We start from the raw sequence: 20,631 nt of genomic DNA, 5'->3' as shown, positions 1-20,631 counted from the left end.
CCTTTTGATCATATTTGTTATACTGCGTTACAAATACAGAGTAGCCAGGATTAGTGACAAATTGTGCCAGCTCAGATACTGAAGTGAAAGTACAGAGTACAGTTGTTCAAGATTGCAAAAATCTAGTTTCATTTTTCTGAAATTCCAGGCGACCCCACATGGAGTCCTGATCCCAAAGTTGAAAAACGCTGATATGATAAGAATATTTTTTTATTTTTTTAATGTGGTTAAAAAAAGAAAATTGATAATAATAATAATAATAATAATAATAATAATAATAATAATAATAATTTTTATTTAATCATGTCCTTTTAGGGCCTCCGTAGAATACCACTATACCAAAGGCAGATTTTTAACTTTTGTAAACAGAGGGCGGGCGGGAAGTTTGAGACCCCTGAACCTGAAGCAGGCTCCGCCCCTCTCAGCCCAGCATGTGGTCCTCTGACCTCAGCTACAGTGAGAATAGGAAAGGGGGCAGGAGCTGGACCACCTGGTCCCCGTCGTGACAGCGACTCTTATGGGGTATGCAGTCAGAAAGCAGGGCTCCTGCCGTCTGTGTGGGTCCAGGATGGGCAGACGTGCGGCCGACAGCAGAGGCGCCATGAGCTCCGGTGCCTGCTCCGAGCCCGGCTGTCTGCGCGACCACAGAGCTCAGGAGGCTCCTCATCCGGATACGAGGCCGAGGAGCGGAGACATGGAGCCGGAAGCAGCCGTGAAGAAGCACCAGCACAAGCACAACCTCAAGCACCGCTACGAGGTGATGGAGACGCTGGGGAGAGGCACATACGGCAAAGTGAGGAGGGCAGTGGAAAGAACCAGCCAGAAAACCGTGAGTGGAGAGCCGAGCATCTGTCACAGCATCCACATACTTCAGCATACATGATCCAGAGATACCAGACCATCACATAATACAGACTTTTAATGTAGAGACAGAATATAACGCGTTGTTTCATTAGGGTTAACGGTAAAGTAACATACCAGGCAGTGTGCATTTATTTAGGTAAAAAATTAGTTGGGGTGGGGCGATATACGAAGATCACAATACAAGACGATATTATCGGAAAGAGAAAGAAGACCAAAAAAAGAAAATGCAGTTTGAAAAATAACCACGACTTTATTCAACTCAATAGGAATATAATTAATAATTTTCAAAAAACTGACAGCTTCTTGTATATATTTGTACAGTTGTATATTTGTATATTATTCTACTTTAATGTGTGTATTTGTATTTAATCCTTATTTAATTAACAGTCATTAGTTAATTATGTACATTTTCTTTTTAATTTCTTTATTTTCTTGTTTCTTCTTTTCATTTATAATATTTCTCAAGCTTATGTAACAAAGTAACTCCCCTCTGGGACAAATAACGTATCGTTTTTCTGATTCTAAAAACAATAACTACTAAACTAATAAATTGAAGAAAAAAAAAAATTGAAGTGCAAAAAGTGTGATTTATGTTTTGAAGCGACCCGTATCCCTCTGCGTCGACGTGGACCCCCACACTGCAGCCTGACGTGCGCCTCCAAAAATGTCAGTGCACGTTTCATCGAGACTGTACTTGATTCGCGTTACACAGATCATTACTTAAATGTGGGGTCAAGTTACACATTTTATTTTGTGTTTTATTTTATACTATATTGTGCATCGTTTTAATGGCAGTGATGAATATTTTCTTATGTTTTTAATTGATTTTTTATTTAAAGAGTTAAAATTAATTTGCTTTTCAGATTTTGTCCTTTTTTATTTAATGCAAAAAAGTTCACATGCTGCACATTTTCTCACTAATAAACAACACTGTGTTCATTTGGCTTGCAGGGCCTGTACTATGAAGCTACTATGAATTAGTATATCCGGAATATATCTCCGTTAGCGGGCTTCACCTAACCAAACATTTTCTGTCAGAGCGCCTCTGTCCTACGATATAAATACATTCACTTAAGCGAGGTGATTGCAGCCAGGCTACGTGCACGCTCCTGTGACAGGGGTAGAGATTGCGATGTCAGACCAATCATTATCAGAGAGAAACTACGTAGAGCAATTAACGTCACAATTGAGGAATAATTCTTGGGAAATATGAAGAATTAAAATCCATAATTCAGACTAAAAACAGCACTGTTGCTGCAGAAAAAGCAGGAAGGAAGGAACACAGGCAGGAAGCTGCCGACACCATTAATGCGAATAAAGTGTAAGATTATACAATATTAATCCATGAGCAAATAAACAGATAGCACTCTGATCAGTTTCTCTTTATTAAAGCATGGACGTGTTTCTATTCAGGTAGTCCTCCTCAATTTATCACACACACTGTATGAATGAATGAAATAATGATTTGATCCGTCCACGCATACGGAGAGCGACCGACACAGGCTTCATCAGCTGACTGTAGATCAGTCCATCAGACGTAAATCTGTAATCTTTATACATTAATAATCTTTCTTTCCTAAACGCAGCTTTTAGATTTCTGCACCAACCAGGATCTTCTAACAATGGGCAGCTCATTTTCCAAGAGAACCGATTGGTCAGGAGGTGGGACTTGAGTACTCTCTGAGATCTTATCCACTTCATAACCTGGTCCCGAACAGGTTAAGGCAGGCATACACTGTGCGATTTTTGGCTCATTTTGAGCCAACTTTTGACTTGTGCGACTATTTTGTGAGATTGTGCGAGTCTCTGCTAGATCGTGTGTCGTATACATGGAGTCACGAGAAGCGATTAACACCTCATGACCAGCTCCCGATTAGCAATGGTACGGTTTCAAACATGTTTGAAATCCAGTCGCCCCTTCCCTTGAGCTCCTCATGAGGGTACCGGACAGTTGAAGCTGTGCCACGGACCGGCTAACCGTAAACGCTCACACTGCGCATGCGCGGACACTGGAGGACCGCTGTAAAATTGACGGACTGTCGTGCCCAGGGTTTTTCATCATTTGTGTTACTTTAGAGGCTGCATTCGAGCATACATTGTGTGTTCATATGTGCGCGTGACTAGCGTGTGTGTTTGGATGGGCTGTGATTGGAGTGAAGTGACTGCTGAGCCCACTTCTTGCTTCCTGCGCTGCCAGCCTGAGATGCCTTTGGTCTGACTCACTCAGCACTTAACCAAGGGGATAAATTTACAACAACAGGTCTCCTTCTACACTAAAGCAACCCCCAAAACACAACTTGTACTCTGACATACACACACAGACAAGCCTCTAAGTAGAATATGCTTCTATTTAACCTAACCTGGTATATGTAGGTTAAAAACATTTCAGTGCCAGATTAATATGAGTAGGCTAATCATGGGTTTATGTCTGCAGTCAAGCCTTAATCTCTTACTCTAAATAATGTGTGAGAAGCCTCATCAGCCTCACATTTCCACTCAGGTTTTTTTGGGTAAACAAAGCCAACATTTTTTCTCTTAAAAAAATAGATTCAAATTGTAATTCAAATTCTCTTTTTACATATCCATTGGGTGCCTTCGTCACAACACCAACACGTGGGTCAGATACAAGGCATAGACAGGGTTGATGAGTGAACTAATGGAAGCATATACAAAGAATGGTTCTGTGTGTGTGTGTGTGTGCATACGTGCATGTATTCAGGGTGGGTGGGTTCAGCCGGACAAGGAGGTAATGCTGAATTCTTTGAGACATTAGCCAGCACATACCACGGATTCTTTGAAACAAACAGACTTTATTTTTGGAAACAAGATCAGTGGGCTGCTGTTGTTAGAGCGTGGGAGGCAGAGGAAGAGACTGTTTTAGTTAACGGAAAGAAAATGTGTGTTGGAATAACAATGATTCGTAAAGTTTTAGTGTTTATTATGTCAAGTTATAGTGGTCGAGGGAGACTTCTGGCTGGGTTCATAGACAGGAAGCTAGTTATAATAAAGACAGTACCCCTACATGGGCACAGGCCCGAAAGTTGAATTGAGTTGAAACGACTCCTATTTTGGACGTGCAAATGGTTTTTGCTCAGAGTTGGCACAAAGGCAGTATATATATACTTGAACTTTTCAACCTTTTGTCACATTTCAGGCTTCAAACATAAAGATATAAAACTGTAATTTTTTGTGAAGAATCACCAAAAAGTGGGACACAATCATGAAGTGAAACGAATTTTATTGGATATTTCAAACATTTTTAACAAATAAAAAACTGAAAAATTGGGCGTGCAAAATTATTCAGCCCCCTCAAGTTAATACTTTGGGGGTTCACACGGGACAAAAATGTGCAGATTTGATCATCTCTGAAGAAATAATTCAGGTTGGTTTGTTTTAGTGGGTTTTCTGTCAGTAATGATTGTCCTTTTACTTCTACGATGCCCCACACAAAGACAAAAAGACTTTCACATGGGGATTTATCAAGGCCAAAATAGTTATTAAGTTTATTTTTTTCATCGTTTGATTAATTGATTATCATTATCATCCCAGGACTAATTCAGACATGTTGTGGTCATATCTTGTCTTTACTTTGTGTCCCAGACGTCTCTCCGATATGTTACAACCTCCACATCAAACATTTATAGGGATGTCCCGATACAACTTTTTTTACTTCCGATGCGATACCCATATTGCAGCCTTGAATTATTGGCCGATACGGATATGATATCAGCACAAATCATACATACTGGAGGTGTCCCGATCCGATATTGATATCGGATATCGGTCCGATATCAGCCAGAAAAGGAATCTCGAATTTTATCGGACTGCATCTAAAATCACCGATGTAAGCTCTCCGACAAAATTTTCCATATGTATGATTTGTACTTATATCATATTGGATCAACATCGATATCGATTGTTATGCAAGGCTGCAATATTGATATCATATCGGAAGTGAAAAAGTTGTTATTGGGACATCGCTAATACATACTTTTATTACTTATTTTGTAGTGTGGAATGTTAGAAACGGCTTGATCAAGTGATGTTATTCAAACAGAGAACAATAGTCAGCAACAGTAGGTATGAGAAAAACTGACCCATTTATTATTAACCAATTGGTTGCATACATTTTAACCTTCAACATAATATCTACAGTATTCTACAATTGAATAAATATGATATAATATATATCGGAGATTGTAGATGCAGTCCGATAAAATCCGATATTAATTTTCTGGCTGTACTGATATCCGATATCAATATCGGATCGGGACACCCTAAACATTTATAAATCATCTGACATTCTACAAGCAAACCATTAAGCATCTTCAGAGTGACGCAAATAGAATTACTAGTAAAACTAAGCATCACTGACTGTATCCTCTTAAATAATTGGAAATAATAATGACCATCACAAAAAGAAGCTTTTTTGCAGTTTTATTGTATAGTGTTGAGATAATTTATTTTTAAACACGTGGATATGGATTGTGTATGAAAAATGAAGATTTTATTTTTCAGTTGGACTACAAGGGTTGACATGTAAAAGTGATAAACCCAACAGAATGAAACATGTCTTCCATTTAGTAGCTGTAGAAATGTGCGAAAGATGTCCAGATGAAGCATTTAGAACCATTTTGTAAGTAAAATGAAATTAAAGTCTGTCATCATTGTTTTTCCACAACTAATTCTTATGAAGAAAGCTATCCAGCAGTAATGATCAATCTGCTCTGGAAAAGGAAAAGCTTAAGTCTCGGCGTGTGGCCGTATGTGGAGGTCATAGGTCTGTTTAATAAGAAGCCTGAATAATCCCAGTGTTAAGTCTCTCACAGATGCATTCGGGATCTTTCATGATGCTCATTCTCCTTGAATGCTGTGTGTGCGTGCATGTGCGCGTACGTGCGTCCACCACATGTTCCTATGTCTATGATGTAACACAAAAAAAACCTGCACAAAGTCAAGCTGGAGACTTGTGCAACAGAGAACACAATCAAAGCCTACGGCGGGGAGGAAAAGAGATGGAGACAGTTGAATAGACATCACTCTATTGCAGTGGTTCCCAAACAGGGGTACAGGAGCACATTGCAGGGAGTACGCGGGAAGATTAAACAATTAATTTAAAAAATAATCGGCAAATTTTCCTAGGTCCCTTTTCAGATATTTTCATTCACCACAAACTAACATTACAATTGCTCAATAAGATACTGTAATACTGTATATGTTGTATTTTATTGAAGCAGGATTATTTTATGCTGTAGAGGCCATTTTATCACACTTCTGACAACCAGAGACAATAATTAATTCAATTTTCCATTACTAATTAGCAATCACATAAAAGTTGCATGTTGTGTTTGTTGGTTTTTTTAAATAAATTCCACTTTAAATTCCTCTCATTGTTTTGAATGTGTATAATAAGCCTTCATAGGGAACCAATGTTCAAGACGCAGTTAGGGGTGTAGGAGACCCCACTGTTCCACAGGTGAAAAATCATATGAAATTATGAAAAGGTACTTATGATAAGAAGAGGGGGTACGCCTGATTTCACAAAAATGCAAAGGGGGTACACGGGGAAAAAAAGATTTGGAACCACTGCTCTGTTGCGTACTTTATAGCTGATACGTTAAGGTCCAATATTTAAATTATAGTTGAACAATGAGACATTGTTTGTGAGAAGGATGTCTTTGGACGTAACACAGACACAAAACAAATGTGTATTAGAACCATACTGCTAAACAGGCAGATGTACTGTACCAGTGCTTAGAGAATTAAATGGGAGCTTAGTGGTCACTGGTTACCATAAAAAGTCAGCTTTTTGGCCTAATCTCACACAACTGGCTTGTGCACTCGTCTGTTTTCCAGCATCGTTACTTTTCAGACGTTATAAGGAACTTAACAGAGGTTTGAGATTGGTAGCACACAAGTAGGGCTGGGCGATAGGGACCAAAATAAATATCCCAAAATGGCGATAGATGATATAAATCTCGATAATTATAATTCAAATAAAGTCTTTTGGGTCGAATTTGCGGATGCAAAATACCGCACATGTGCGTTTATTAACAAACAGCTGCACAATGGACAGCACGTGTGAGTGAGTTCTGTATAGTGGCTTGTTTAGGGAAAGGTCTGGGTTAAGACGCACTTAGTGATACATCTAACTGTGCTTTTCATGCTTTTCTGAAAAGTAGCAAAAGTAGTCACTCCTAAAACACGTTTTTTGATACAAAATAAGCTATTAAAAATATATATATATGTATCGATATAGGTGATATTGTCATTTTCCATATCTCCTAAATAGAAATCTTGATAAATCTTTAATCTCAGTATACCTCCTAGCTCTACACACAAGTTCCTTTTCAGAGTGCTACTAAGCAGATAACATTATTCTCCTGAAAGAAACAAAACAAATCAAAGGAAGAATAGACTACTAATCATTAAATAAAACTAACCCGTACAAATCAAATTGTGACATTGTTGACCAATTAATGAATGAAATGTTGCACAAGTATTTTGGGAATTAAAAGTGAAAAGCTTTTTCTTGTCTTATTTTCTTGGCCAATGTCCAGTCTTTTGTAAACTGTAAATCACCTCGAATGGCTTTGTTTTTTCTTCATAATGCAGTTGATAATACTCATGACTAATTACGAATAGAATATTGTCTATTTCAATTTCATAATCTTAAGTGAAAAATGCTCTTTTTTGTCTCGGATGTGATTTGGGTAATGGCTGCTCTAGTCAAAGATGTTCGTAGAGTCAATGGTCTACCCTCTGCTCTGGAGCTTTCTCCACAGTAGATCTGCTGTTACAACATAGCCTGGTAAACTTACCCAATAATACAATCTTGAAGGGGATCCAGATTAATATTCTGATTCTGGATCAGTTTCAAAAATTGAAAAATCCCGATCTCTCATCATTTGTTTTTTAATGGATATCATTATTGATGGGGATAGACATTTTTCCAAGCCTTTAGAGTGTAAATGATCTTGGTGCCATGATGAATATCTGGCAAAGAGGAAATTTGGTGCTTGCTGGAGGTTTTGTTTATTTGTTTGTTTAGTCTTTGATTAAACTTCTTGGTTTCTCAGGTGGCGATCAAGTCCATCCGTAAGGAGCACATCACAGATGACTTGGAGCGAGTTCACATCCAGAGAGAGATTGAGATCACTTCTAAACTAAGGCATCCAAACATTATTCGCTTCTACGAAGGTATGGCTGAACGTTACAGCTGTAATGCTAAAGTCAAAAATGTGTATTTCTCGTTGAGAGATACTTCTAGATTTAGCAGGTAATGTTTTTCACTCCAACCCTGCATCCTGCTATATAAGGAACCTGCTTCAGGTGAATAATTCAGTGTTAAAAGGGTTAAGAGTCGGTAGCAGCTTCAATCAGATCCAATCATCTTTATTATGAAAGCATGTCGGTTTACCCAGCTCTACATCCATGCAGCGAATAGATCAGGCTTTTGTGGTGTTCAAAACATGTTTGCTTTTAGAGAACTATCATCATATCTTTAGAATTCTAAGAATATTATTAGAGTTCATATTTTGTCCTTAAAAGCAATTGTTTTTTTTTTTGTTTAGTTTTTTTACTCCTTGCACATTTAGACCTAGGTTCCCAAAGTGGGGTACGGGTACCCCCAGGGGTATGCAAATTGTCATAGAGGGATACTGACAACTTTGGTAACTAGAATATAAATAGAGCAGTTAGTGTTAATGCTAGGTTAATGCCCTAATGTTAGGCTAATGCTATTGTTAGGTTAATGCTTATGCTAGGTTAAAGCTAATGCTCGGTTATTGCTATTGCTAGGCTAATGCTAGGTTAATGCTAACATCAGGCTAATATTATTGCTAGGTTAATGCTAATGCTAGGTTAAAGTTAATGCTCGGTTAAAGTTAATGCTAATACTAGGCTAATGTTATTACTAGGTTATTGCTAATGTTAGGCTAATGCTATTGCTAGGCTAATGTTAATGCTGTTGCTAGGTTATTGCTATTTCTAGGTTAATGCTCGTTTAATGCTAATACTAGGCTAATGCTGTTGCTTGGCTAATACTAGGTTAATATGAATGCTAGGTTAATACTATGTTAATGTTGATGCTAGGTTAATGCTATTGCTAGGTTATTGCTATTGCTAGGCTAATGCTAATGCCATTGATAAGCTAAGGCAACGTGACGCGGGTCAGCGCCTGCATCCTCACATGTATTTTCATCACGAAATGCAAATATTATTATTATTATTATTATTATTATTATTATTATTATTATTATTATTATTATTATTATTATTATTATTATTATTAATAAATATGTTATTCCTCAACAGGATAGGTACATTTTATTGTAGGGCTACATTGTATCTGACAATACATTATTATCTTTTTTAAGTGAGCAGGAATAGGGGGTACATTGCCTTAGGTTAAATGTCTAAAAAGGTACGGAAGTACCCCCTGTACTGACTTGGCGTACCCCTAGGGGTACATGTACCACATTTTGAGAAACACTGGTTTACAAGATATTTACAAGATGAATGTTGTTTAAATCATGTTTTGCTGTTTTCATCTTGTCCCTTTTATTTGTTTATTTTTTTTTCTTCTTCAGAGTAAAAGTTGTTTCTTATATAATGTGCTCAAAATATATTTCATGAAAAAACCTGTGCAGAAAACATTTACATTACTTTTTTCCATTTCACAATGAAAATACGCACATATTGCTGCACATTAATATTTTTCTGTGTGCATCTGTGTTGACAGTGTTCGAGAGCCGGGATAAGATCGTGATAGTGATGGAGTTTGCCAGCAGAGGAGAGCTGTATGATTACATTCAGGAGAGGAGGCGACTGCCAGAAGCAGAAGCCAGAAACATCTTCAGACAAATCACTTCTGCTGTCCACTACTGCCACAAGGTTCACAGCAGCACACATGCACAAGCTCCACAGACACTCTGCTAGTTTTAATGAGGCACATGCAGGCTCGTGCATCGAGTTTAATCGGGCATCTGCAAATACTGTTCTACTAAATCCACCAAATCCTAATCCTTACGCTGCAGAATAACTTAATAAGTAAGTTTTAGATTTGTCTCTGGGTTAAGCGTGTAGTAAGCCTCGACTGCACTTTTCAGTCACCCACTGACACAATTAGCCCACCCACCATTCAAATGAGCTTTCCTCTTCATTTTTGACAAATGGACATAATCCTCCCTGTTTCCATTGTTGTGTACATAAAGTCAATCTATGAGCCAGAAATCGATGATTAAGAGGGAAATGTGAAAATCAAACATTAAATATAAGGTGAGCTGGATGGTTGTTTTCTTTTGTTTCATTAATTTAAAACCAGAAACAGAAAAACGGAATAAACAAATACTTAAAAGCCGGTGTATTTCTGATCGGTTTTAAAATCAAAATAATAACGGTAACACATTATATTGTTTGTCTTTTTTTATAAAAAAAAAGCGCAGTTGATTCTATACTTACTGTATACCGAAAAAAATCTGTGACCACAGGTGACGACAGTTGCAAACACTGCGGCTTCTCAGACGGGGCGGTGAGGACTTGTATTCTCGGACAAAAAAAGAGCAACGCATAAGTCACTGATGAACTGGTAAATAGAAACGTTATTAATACATAAATAAATCCAAACAATAAATGGATGTTACGAAATGCACACACGATATCTAATTAAAGGAACCAGAGGTGGTGTAATAACTCTACTGGTGCTCCTCGTTTCTTGTGATCAACTTCCATTGTAGTATTATAATGTACAAAATAAATATGCCCTCAAAGAAGCTGTGTAATTTTTTTTTCAAAAGTGTCAAATAGTAGAATTTCTAACATCTATTGTTCCTCACACCAGCCTCACAGTCGATAGTCAGTCACCTGTTTATTGGGATACTTATTTCGACCATAACCCAGCAAAACAAAACATAAACGTGAGCTGCTTTTTACGAGCTAAAACATCCAGATACTGCATGAAAACAGGACCAGAAAACTACTGAAATAAATCTGAAACAGTCCTATTGTGTGAGGAGACCAGGTGCAGTGGATTTCAGTTCTCGCTCTAATTTCCCCGTAAATATTCAAATATCTCAGAAACAGAACATGTTTTTTTTAACAGAAAAATGCTGCTTATCTAGTTTTTGATTTTTCTTTATTTCTGTTTGGTTTTAAGTCAGTTAAAAAAAAAAACCACACCATTTATTTGTTAATTTGATTTGGTTTTAAAACGTAATAATCAAAGAACGAAATGGATGTGGATGTGACAAAGGGTTTGTTGTTTTTCCATTTTGGATATTTGAATTTTTCCAGTATTGGCTTAAATAAAACTGAGATCCATACAGCCTGCAGCTTTGTCAAGGGCAGATAAAGTTTTTAGCTCTTGAGCATCACCCCAAAATAGACACAAATGTTCCAGCATGAATGAATAATTTAATGTGCCTTGAAAGTATAAAAGCTACACAGAGACCTTTGCCAGCCTCACTTTATATTAAAGTATTGAGCTGGTTGTTTGTGCCCCTGGCCTGCTTGCTCACACTTGCAGGATGTGGCATTTATCATGGGCCAAGGTCACGGGGTCACTTCCTAAACTGAAGTGCTCTAATCTCTAAGAGGAGGCTCTTGAAGACAATTTGGCAGCAGTGTTTAAAATGTCCTCCTCACACCTCTTCCTAGGTGGTCGCTCTCATCTATCTCAGCTTTGTCTCTGCTTATGAATTACTTCCGTTTCAATGTCAGCCAAACACTTGATGTGCCTGCAGGCTCCTCCTCCCCCTTCAACCTACTGTATCAGTGAAAAACAAAGCTCTTTTTCATTCTTCTTGGACAATGTCCAATCCCTTTTCTCATCTCCATGTCTGAACTTTCTTGCAGAGCGGTGTTGTACATCGAGACCTAAAGCTAGAGAACATCCTTTTAGATGGAGATTTAAATGTGAAGGTAGGATTGATTTTAAATCTCTCTCGCCCCCCTCCTTAGAAAAAGAAATGTCTAAACACTTTCAATAACAATAACGCATGGACTGATGAAAGAGGCATAACAACATTTAGGGCATACATTGGAACACTCTGTTTCTATAGTCATTTTTATGTGTTGTCAGGCCGTGCAAACGTCTTGTACAGCTTTATAAAAGATGCCAGGGGATGTTTTTCTTGCCTTATTTGGGTATCCTCCTTTTTAGTTGGAAGCCTACCCCAGCTGAAGAGGAATGCAGAGAATGTCTTGGCATTTGTGCCAGTCCAAGGGTTTAAATATGTGTGCGTAGTGTCTGAAAACACAAAGTGCACACATCTCAGCAGTAGAGCACACACACACACACACGCACACACACAGTAACAGCAAGTGATCAGGACTCTACAATGGTGTTGGAGACAGACATGTTTGGTAAGGTGTTAGTCAAGCTTACAGCTCTGCATAACAAGTGGCTCTTTTTTCTGACCTCAGTGGAGTTGATTTTGTTTTTAATCCAGGTTGTCAAAAAAATCTACTGAATCCTACCTAAATACTAATACCAATTAGCATTTTTATCTATATGACTCAGAGATGGCTGCCAAAAACAACACTGCTACCCATTCAATACTCACTATACCACTCTATTCACAATTCTCCCAATCCAACCAGCTAGTCATGGATTGCAGAGTCGAAGGGTGTTTTTACAGGGGGGGCTGGTTTGTGACGTAAGAAGTAACCAAAGCGTAACCCCCATTGTCAGCCAATAGAAAAATTTAATTGTAATTGGCAGGTTTCAACTTACAGAGGGCAGTCACTCTGACATTTTTACAACAAGCATAAAAACTAAACATGGTTGATGGATATTGAAAATACATTTTTGCAATTTTTATACGATAATTTAAAACAAAAATAAATAAATTAATGTCTTTTTGTTATTGATTTAAAAAAAAAAATACTTGTAAGCTAAATATTAAATTATCATTAAAATCTCACTTATTGGCATAAGAAATGGAGTGGAGGGGGCCTGGGGTGAGGGTGCCGTGGCCCTTCGCGTCTGCTGGGTTAGGCCCCTCGGCCTCTTTGCTATGGATACTTCAATATTCAATTTTACTTTAAAAAAATCTATACATTTAAAAGATCAGATGGAAAACGTGACTTTATTTAGTCAGTGGTTGTTGGCACTGTGCATGTAAGCCATGAGCACACGGGTGGCTACGCATTTGAGTAGAAATGACACCGTACAAGCACGCATGCACACACACACACACACACACACACACACACACACACACACACACACACACACACACACACACTATCCTCCTTTTGTTTTATATGTATATATTAACTGTATACTGTATAACTAATCTGCTTCTATCCTGTACTTTTTCTGTTGTTGTTTTTCTGTGGTTTTGTGTTTCTACTTGTATTGTTTGTCTTACAATAAAAAAAGAAAAGAAATGACACTGCATGATTTTAAATAAGCATTAAACACATCAGGCGACCGACGCAGTGCTAGCACATAAAAACACTGTTCTGCCTATAATTTAATGGTATTGTCAATAACAGCTCAGGACGTGAGCTCTCTGTCTGTCTGCAGCTCTACAAATAAAGCTGTCGTGTTGTATGTTTTCAACACCACAGGGTCCGATAGTAGGTTTGTGTTGGTGGTTATCATCTCTTCAGATAGAGGAGACACTGTATGTCTGTGTATGGCTCAGGATGCCGGCATTAAGTGCTTTTTCCATTACGTGCGTGTAAGCAGCCTGATGTCCTTGGCAACGCACTAGCTGTGCCAAAATAAAAAGCTATTGTCATTGTGATTTTACTGCATGAATGAAGGTTTGCATTGTATGATTTAAAACAATGATTGAGTAAAAATAGGTGTACCATCAAGGAGCTATTCATTGCATTTCAATCAGAGTGAGGGTGTGACGTTTGGGTGTAAATTTTTGTTTTTGTCTTTGGATGCACAAACTATTAATGAAAGTATATGAATATTCTTTCTTTACAGTTGGCAGACTTTGGTCTGTCAAATAATTTCCAGAATGGCTCTTTACTGCAGACTTACTGTGGAAGTCCGCTCTATGCTGCTCCGGAGATAGTCAAAGGACTGCCCTACCAGGGACCAGAGGTGCGTCACTAGCCTGGCTCCAATGATATTTATTTAAAAAAAAGTTTAATCTGACAAATACTGTGTCTCTAAATGCAGTTAATCAAAAATTCACAAGAAGTTGCTGAACAAATACCGTATTTTCCGGCATATAGGCCACTATTCTTTTAATATAAAGTTGCTGGTGCAGCCAATATGGCAGAGCACTTTGTGTGTGAATTTTCCAGTCAGTCAGCGCACACGTGTCCAGTCCAGTGAAAGTGGCTGTCGGGAGGTAGAATATTACTGACAGTCACCCCTACGGCGGAATGACTGAACTGGAACAGCCACTGAACATCTTTGTGAGCTGAACGTTCAAAAACAAACTTCATATATTGTCAGGAATTAAACTCTCACAGCTTTAATAACAGGATGGATGCATGTTGTGCTTTGTATGCAGGATGGCGTACGAGTGGAGGAAACAATAAACAGCATAAAGGTGCAAAATAACCTCTTTAGGTTTGTTCAGATGCGATCACGTTCAGATTCTGACTCAGAGTTCAGACTTGACTCGATCACTCCTGGGACACGTTAGAAAGAACGGATGGAGCGTTACAGTATATCAGCCTGGATCCAGTAAAAACTGACCATAAAAGCCATAAATGGACTCGTGCAGACGTGGGGCAGTGGGGAAGTGACTTCGTGTTGAAATTGAAACTTATCAGTTGAAACTCATCAGAAAACATGGAAATAAGCAAAAATCTTTGTTGAACTGAGCGGGAGTACAGCTGCTCGCCAACCGCCTGTTCTGATTGGCCGAGTTGTTTGACGGTCACCCTCATCAGCCAATAGAGTGCGGCATTATGATGGAGAGGATTTTTTTTGGAAAATTCAAACTTGCTAAATTCTTGTAATGCGGGTAATGCAGCGTAATTGTTCCTGTCAAATGAAGGAAATGTGTTTATTAAAGTAATATTGCTATTTATTTCTATGTGGTTTATCATATTTATGCAATTTGTTTACATATTTAACGTTTTTACTGATTTTCATCTATCAACATATAAAACAAATTTTAAAATGTTTAAAATTACAAGAAGGTACAGGTGATTCTATGGCTTTACTCATGGTTACAATAGTTTTTATATGTAATTAAACTGATCTGCCTTACTTAATATTAAAAGTGTTTTGCAAAGATACTGTAACTTATGTCTAAAGATAGATTCAGCATTTTTTTTAACAGAGGATCATACATATTCATACTAAGAATGTTGATATCGTTGTTTTTTACAGTATAAAAAATGAAAACCTGAGTAAATCCACGTAGCATTTATGTAAAATGTGTTTTGTATTAGGTGGACTGCTGGGCTTTGGGGGTGTTGCTCTACGCTCTGGTTTACAGCAGCATGCCTTTTGATGGAGCCAGTCACACCAAGCTCACAGAGCAGATCACCCAGGGTCAGTATCGACGACCAACCCCACCCTCGGGTAAGTTGTTGCAGCTTCCGCACCTCAGCTGTGAATGCTTAGTGCAGTGTTTTTCAACCTTGGGGTCGTGACCTCATGTGGAGTCGCCTGGAAATAAAAGGGGGTCGACTCAAAATAAAATTTTTATATTTTACTCGTAAAAGTACTAGTAAAGTGCCCGTTGGAAGTATATATTCATATAGTGGGAGCTTAAGTAGAGTTGTCAATTATGGCCAAATGAGTATGTGTTTGAAGGTTGGACAAAGAGGTGTACATACTCTGTACTCTGTAGTGTTATAAAGGGGTTTATTTGCGGGTGTAAAGTAAAATAGCGTGTGCGGTTTCCCTGGTTTAATTCTATGGGACATGTGCATGATAAATGTGTTTGTTTTTTTGCCTCATTTTTATATTTTTTTTGTTTGGTGTATTTTTCTGTAATGTATGTTTTTTGGAGTCATTATGTGTATTTTTGTATCACTTTGTTGTCTTTTTGTGCATTTTTTGTATAATTGTTGTTTTTTGTTGCCATTGTGTGCGTGCGTGCCTACCTCCATTTCCTCCTTGGGTTATCTCTCACACATGCCCGTCAGCCGCACGCATTCACATAATCTGTCACAGGTTGTTGAGAGATAAAAAAATAGACCTGGAAGTACCACAAAAAATAAACGTTTTGCAACACTAAGGTTGCAACCCTCTCTCTAAACAGCTCTGTTGGCTTTCAGCATGTACTGTACATCCTGGCACTCTCACACGCACGTGCATCAGCTGTGTGTGTGTGTTTCAGCACAGCCACCGCCTTGGAGGAAGTGGAGTCCGTGACCCGCGATTTAAAGGAAGTTTGGGATCACAGGAATAATTTTAAATAACCATGAAATATTAACTTAAATAACTTTTAGTAGTACAAAAACATTTTTAATATTGACCTTCTTTTTTTAAACCCAAACAAACTGTGACACAGTGATATCATGCATCCGGAACCGGAAGTAGCGCGCTCAATACCGCACTCATTACCTAGAGTGCCGTATTCTTAAAATGAACATTTTGAACGTTTTGCAACACCAAATTACTCCAAAGTAACGGATGCACACACTCGTAGTATTTGGAAGCTGTTGACTAAGTTTCAGGTTGAACACACACCGCGTCGGGGAGGTATTCGCTCCACAAACACGCATACACACACGCACACAGACCTTTGCTGCTTCATAGATAGATTTTTTTATTTTTATTATTTTCACATTAAAAAAAAAAACAATACATATTCAATGATTGAAAGATTTTTATTTGTTATCATGTGCATAAATGTGTACATGAGTAAAATAATGGCTCCAAGTTCCCAGTTAAGCCCTTAAAGAATAAATATTACTATAAAAGAATAAAAATTAGTTGTTAGAGAACATACATTCTCTTACAGCTGTTTTCTATACTTTCACTTTCTCAAATATAAATCTACTTCAAATAAAAAGCAGTATGAAAATATCAGAGCTGGTTCATATTGTCACTTTTTATTTAGAACACAATATAACAAATACGATTTAAAAAAATGATTTTTAGAGAAAGGAAGTCTCTGGGGTCATTAGAAATTTGTGATATAATAATGGGGTCACGACAACAAAACGGTTGGGAACCACTGGGTTAGTAGCGTGTTTGTCTTGTTGTGACAACTGTTGACCTTGTTCTCTTTTTAGACGCTTGCGCTCTGATTGACTGGCTGTTGACAGTACGTGCAGATAAGAGGGCCACCATAGAGGACGTTGCCAACCACTGGTGGGTCAACTGGGGTTACGAAGAGAGCGTGTGTGACTGTCCTTCATCCTTACTTCAGGAGTGCCCATCTCCCTTGCTGGCAAGATATATTGACTCGCAGAATCAGGTGTCTGCTGTCGACCCAGAGTCGCCCTGTGCTCCACAGCTGGCCTCCTGCTCCTTTTACTTCACCTTACCTCTGAAAAGTGACCGTTTAGTCGGAAAGATACACAGAGGAATTTCAAGCCTCAGGAAGTCCCGCAAGGAGAATGTAATTCCTCAGACCCCTGCAGGAGCATGTAGTGGTAGTGCATGTGCAACAGCTGGCTCACCCAGTGTAACTCTTACTACTTCCACTGTTGAAAGAAACAAACCAAAAGGCATCCTTAAACATCAGAGGAGTTTAGATTCTATCTTTCACAGTCCCACTAAGGAGAACTCTCTCTCCCAGATGTGTAGCTCTATTACTCAACCTTATTCAACTGATGTGGCTCATGCTGATGTCTTGTCCCCCAGCCTTCAAAATCACTCTACATTCAGTCAGCCTTCGACCAAGGTGCCCAAAAAAGGGATATTGAAGAACTTTTATGGAGGAGAGTTGACTTCTGGCTCATCCTCTGAAAATAAAGGAGCAGGTGTCACACAGGGTGAAGCAGATGACTCGTGTCCCCGCAAAAGACAAACATGCCCCCCCGTAGAGGACGGCGCCTCAATGCGCACAGACGCTTTTCGAAGGCGCAAGGGTATTCTGAAACGTACGGGAAAGTTCTCTCGCAGTCTGGATCTTTCTGACAGTTTGCACTCCTCTCCCTCATCGACCTCAACGATATTACCCGAGGCTCTGCACCAGTTTCTCCACAGCACATTGGATGCTGAAGGTCGCAGGAGCCGACCTTCAAGCATTGTGAGCGAGGATAGCCTTTTCTCATCAGATTCATTTGATCTACTGGATCTCAGTGCCCAGGAGCATCACCGGATCATCTCCAGGGGGTTGCAGCAGAGTGCGTACAGCTTTGAGGAGGATCTAGAGCCGCTGAGAGCTGAAATTAACCTGATCAGTGAAGATAAGGAGGAACAAGAAACATAAATCCATCAGACTAAAATGGCAAATGTTCTTGTCCATCAAGATCTTACACTGCCCTCAGGCCAACCTGGTTCCTGATGGAAAAAGTACAAACCGCAGCCAACCAGGCCGTATTTGTATCCAAGTGTGTTCGACTATGAAAATGACTGATAAGTGTGGACAGTCTGCGCCGTCGTAAAATTGGAGCTTTGCACTAATTGGCTTTTATACTGAGTTCTGTGTTAGAGTTTGGTCAGAGTTAAGGCATCACTCCCCAAGATCATTACATATAAAATAAGGCATATGACTAAAACATCTCTAAACATAATGAAAAACCACCACACATTTATGCTGCTCTTTTTTTTAGGGTAGGGTTAGGATTGCATGTGTATAAGCAGCCTGATATTTATGGAGGATGAGGAGTGCCACAAATAAATACATAAATACACCGCAAATTAATTCATTCAAATTGTCAATAATTAATTAGATGTGTCAATAATTAATTAAATTAATTTTACATTTAATTTTAATTCTAAAAAGTGTGAAGTATAAATATTTCACGATTTATTTCATGGTCTGGTGTTGCAGCAATTCATGAATTAATTTTATCTGTCAATCTCGCTCGTCAAAGTCATACTTTTTAGTATGAAAATTCAATGTAAAATGGATTTAATTAATTATTGACACTTTTAATTAATTAATGTACAGTGTATTTATTTTTTTAATTGTGGCACTCCTCGTCCTCTATAGATATCCTTGGCATTCACTTGCTGTGCCAAAAGGAACAGCAATTGTTAGTGTTTTTACAGCATAACTAAAGGTTTGCAATTCAGTCATTGTCATGAATCAGGGAAGGATTACAAGACACCACACCTAAACAAATCAGGTCTGCCAGGTTTGATTTGTTTAGGTGTGGTGACTTAAAGCTGCAGTATGTAGAATCGTGGGACTGAAATGGAAAAAAACAAGCTGCCCTCTGTTCTGTTTAAAATCTACCTTCATCCTCTTGAATGTGCATGACTGTGGAGCTATTTGCATTGATTTTCTCCCTAGGAGGCACAGCGCAAGCACGCACACACCGGTTGAGATGGAGCTTGGCCTGCTGGTTGAAACTCAGCGTTGTTTGTTGTTTTTTCCAGTTTTAATCAGTACCGTTGTAATAGTTGTTGCACACTTGGACACAAAAGAGACCTCCAGGTGTGCATTGGTTGTTTTAACTCTCTTTTTAGTCTAATCTAATCGCTTCATAACCCGTAATCACTGTCCAATAAAAATCATATGCTTCATAAAGGCTCAAACATAATCGGGCAAAACGTACGCATAGCTGACTAAGCGCAAACTGTCCGCACTCCTCAGAGCTTTCATACTTGAGCACACCGCCGCATAGTAGTTTCCATTAAAATCCTACATTTCTCACACTCCTTAGTGCTTCTCTGTAGTCCTTGTACTCTTACTGTTTTAAACATGTCTGTATTTTTGTATTTGAATTAGGGGTGGCCCCTCGTCCATAACAATCCCAATTACTGAATAACTGATATTTCTTGCCTTTACAGTGTCGCTGAGTATTTATTTGTATAATAATAATAAATGTATTGTTAAATAAAGCTAACCTAACAAGATCGGTTCTTTCGTATTCTGGTCGGTTTTGTCTCTAAGCAGGGTTCTCGCCAGCGCTGTTGTAGTTTTGCTCCCCTACGGAGCGATGTCGCCTAAGGAAACTGCGGGGGGCACAAAAACACTCCGTTCCGAGTAACATCTACCGCCACTCACCCCCACCCCCTACACGGATTCCCAATGCTATATAAACACAGCCACTAAAACAAAGTTAGCTCCCTAACATACCTCTGACGAAGTGGTCGCTACAGACACAGGCATCAGCAGACTGTACTCCTCCCGACCGCAGACAAAGGTTTAAAATCCACTTTTTATGGCATTGTTCTGTGAGCTTTTTACATTTTGTTTCACCCTTGTGAACGACAATCTTCGGTACTCTATAAAATCTCTTTTCCTTTTCTCGGTTTGAACAATTGGAGCAGCCGTAAACTACACAAAACATGGGCATTTTGATTATTTCAGACGGCTTCCTGCCCTCCATCTGAATGTTTTGCTCTCGCTTTGTCACGATGCAGCAATGTGAGTGACGTCATGTGAATCGACAGAGCAGGCAATAGACATATACACATTCTATTGGCTGATCCTAACAACAGCTCTAGGGTACGTTCAATAGCACATATGTAAAACAATTACACCACAGTATATTATATCTATGGAGCAGACTCCCATCCGCTGTCAGTGAATGGACACAGTCAGTTGCAATAACCAATCAGATATCTTTGATTAATGAAAAGCCCCCCCTGTAGTGGGAAGAGTGGGGGGGCACAGTAGGTCAGCTGGGGGGCACTGCTCGCAAATACCCCCCATGCACCAACACTGCATACAGAAGTGAATGGACATTACCTTTCTGGCAATTTCA

General features: G+C 38.8%; 2 protein-coding genes across 5 annotated transcripts in view; both read left to right on the top strand.

Annotated features, from left to right (window-relative positions):
• The window catches only part of LOC114467603 (DNA topoisomerase 1), a 703,770-nt gene that overhangs the window by 458,147 nt on the left and 224,992 nt on the right, over positions 1-20,631 (top strand). The window lies entirely within an intron of this gene.
• On the top strand, positions 448-20,139 carry LOC114467605 (NUAK family SNF1-like kinase 1). 4 transcript variants are annotated; one of them, XM_028454028.1, is made up of 7 exons: positions 448-829; positions 7,944-8,064; positions 9,608-9,759; positions 11,719-11,784; positions 13,811-13,930; positions 15,241-15,373; positions 17,038-20,139. In XM_028454028.1, exons 1-7 carry the CDS (start codon positions 518-520, stop codon positions 18,180-18,182), a joined length of 2,049 nt encoding a protein of 682 aa, XP_028309829.1. In that variant the 5' UTR covers positions 448-517; the 3' UTR covers positions 18,183-20,139. The 4 variants fall into 4 exon arrangements, with proteins under 4 accessions (XP_028309829.1, XP_028309830.1, XP_028309831.1 ...); XM_028454029.1 differs by lacking the exon at positions 11,719-11,784; XM_028454030.1 differs by lacking the exon at positions 13,811-13,930.

This window comes from Gouania willdenowi, chromosome 7 (assembly GCF_900634775.1).
Source record: "Gouania willdenowi chromosome 7, fGouWil2.1, whole genome shotgun sequence".
Lineage (NCBI taxonomy): Eukaryota > Metazoa > Chordata > Actinopteri > Blenniiformes > Gobiesocidae > Gouania > Gouania willdenowi.
This window is presented reverse-complemented; position numbering and strand designations above follow the sequence as displayed.